Source organism: Propithecus coquereli, unplaced genomic scaffold (assembly GCF_000956105.1).
Source record: "Propithecus coquereli isolate 6110/MARCELLA unplaced genomic scaffold, Pcoq_1.0 Scaffold27, whole genome shotgun sequence".
NCBI lineage: Eukaryota > Metazoa > Chordata > Mammalia > Primates > Indriidae > Propithecus > Propithecus coquereli.
The window spans coordinates 12,138,503-12,140,458 of NW_012148285.1; the positions used below are offsets into that span (position 1 = coordinate 12,138,503).

Sequence of the window (1,956 nt, forward strand, 5' to 3'; positions counted from 1 at the left end):
GCTATTCTCAAGATACATTTATTAACAGGAAAACAAAAGGTAAATTTTCTCTGGAATTTGGGCAGCAAGGTCTAATGTCAAATTTTCTATTTCAGAAAAATTTTGTTCAACATATTATAAAAAATTTCCAACATACGGCAAAGTTGAAAGAACCTTCCAATAAACACTCGTACACCCATCATCAAGATCCTACCATCACCATTTTACAACACGTGCCTTATCACATAATCATCCTCTCCCTTTGCCATCCATCAATCCATCTTATTTTTTGGATACACCTTAAAGTAAATCACAGATTTCAATTGCTTCTGTTTAATAGGAAACTTGACACAAATACAAATAAAAAAGTTGGGTCTTTATAGTTTTGATTATGCATGGAAGGGCCTATATATAGTTCTCCAAATTTATTTTCAAAAAATTTTAAGAGCCTAGAGAAAACAGGAATCAAGGCTTTTGTTTGTTGGTTTGTTGTAGGGGAAAATAAATTTTGGCAAAGATTGCACACTGTACTCTAATGTTCAATGACCCCTCAGTTCTTAGCGACAGCATTTCTCAGCCTGCTTCCTAGCTGGGGATGGCTATAGGACAGTTCTGAACAATGGGATGTGAACACAAGTGATGTGTGAGCTTCCAGTTGTTCCTAAAAGAAAGCTGTTGTCCTCCAATGCCCACAGGCTGAATCGTGGACATGGTTAAGGTAGGTCGGCTTCCAGTAGGAAGATAAGCACAACACCCCAAAGAGATGGCAGAGCAAGAAGACAGGAAGAACCTGGGTCTCTGGATGACATTTGAAAGATGAGTTACCCTACTCCACCTTCTGTTCTCTCTACCTACTCACACTTTTAACAAGAAAGAAATAAACCTTCTTCTATTTTACTTAAGCCCCAAACCCAACATCCTACAAATATAAGTGCCTTTCTGAATGCTTTCTGTGCCTTTATTTCTATTTTTATCCAACTGAAGTCTACCAGTTCCATTTATTATAAAAATCTCGATACTTTGATTTTTATAACTACCCATGAATTTGAAAGCACAAAGAGTCATAGAAATAAAGATTCTAAAATTAAGAGGAAAAAAAGAAGAAAAGAAATACAAATCATCTTGTTGATGGTTAAGTTCCAAAACAATTTTCTCCATTCTTGTAACATTTTCCAGTAAATCAAGCAGTTGTGTTTAAAAATTCTTTGGGGACTAAAATTTCAGCCACAAATAAAACAGAAATTGCCTTAAGCACAGTCAAAGGAAAATATGTTTAAAAAGCAAACAAAAACTAGAAAGCAAAGGAGGCATAATTTGGCCTTCGAAAGGTAAGGCCTGTGGATAGGTCTGAGCCTCAAGTATACTGAGCAAATAAAGTCCTTCATGTAAGAAATGTAAGCAGTTTCATTTGCATTTCAAATAACTGGCTAATGATGAGATAAAATTAAAAGGCTATGTTACTGGATGAGTGAGCCCATTATTATACTATCTGCTATTCTCAGAAATCTCCAGGAGACGTGGAGTTTGAGTTCACTTGAATGAAACCAGCCCCTTTCCCCCAACAGAAATTCCTTTGTAAAAACATCTGCCATGTCATTTTCTCAAGAAGGTTACCCTCAGCCTCCCTCCTCCCCTGGACTGGAATGTCCTCGTTAGCAAGAATCTTAATAGACCCAATAAAGTAAAATTATTCACAGTGGCAGCTTAGAGCGGTCATTCCCTAATGCACTATTAGATGGCATTAAAACCCAATTCATGTTACATCTCAGCCTTAAGCAAAGCTTACTTCACAGAGTCATGCATTGTCTTGCAAACGTGTAAAAGGGCATTCAAAATGACCGGGTCCTTGGTGGGCTCTTGCTGATGCCTAGGAGACATTTAAAGATAATGGTCAAAGCTCTGTCCATTGACAGCAACGCAAGCGTGGATTTAGTTCTCATCCACTGTACATATTTGAGAAAGAGCAAATTATCTGGC

General features: G+C 37.3%; 1 protein-coding gene across 1 annotated transcript in view; it reads right to left on the reverse strand.

Annotated features, from left to right (window-relative positions):
- The window catches only part of LOC105812987 (chromosome unknown open reading frame, human C16orf62), a 136,022-nt gene that overhangs the window by 55,719 nt on the left and 78,347 nt on the right, over positions 1 to 1,956 (reverse strand). The window contains exons 20-21 of the mRNA XM_012647550.1: positions 1,766 to 1,846; positions 1,594 to 1,642 (exon numbers count right to left, since the gene is read on the reverse strand). Of these exons, the coding sequence (XP_012503004.1) occupies positions 1,594 to 1,642; positions 1,766 to 1,846 (130 nt within the window). The remainder of the gene's footprint in view (positions 1 to 1,593; positions 1,643 to 1,765; positions 1,847 to 1,956) is intronic.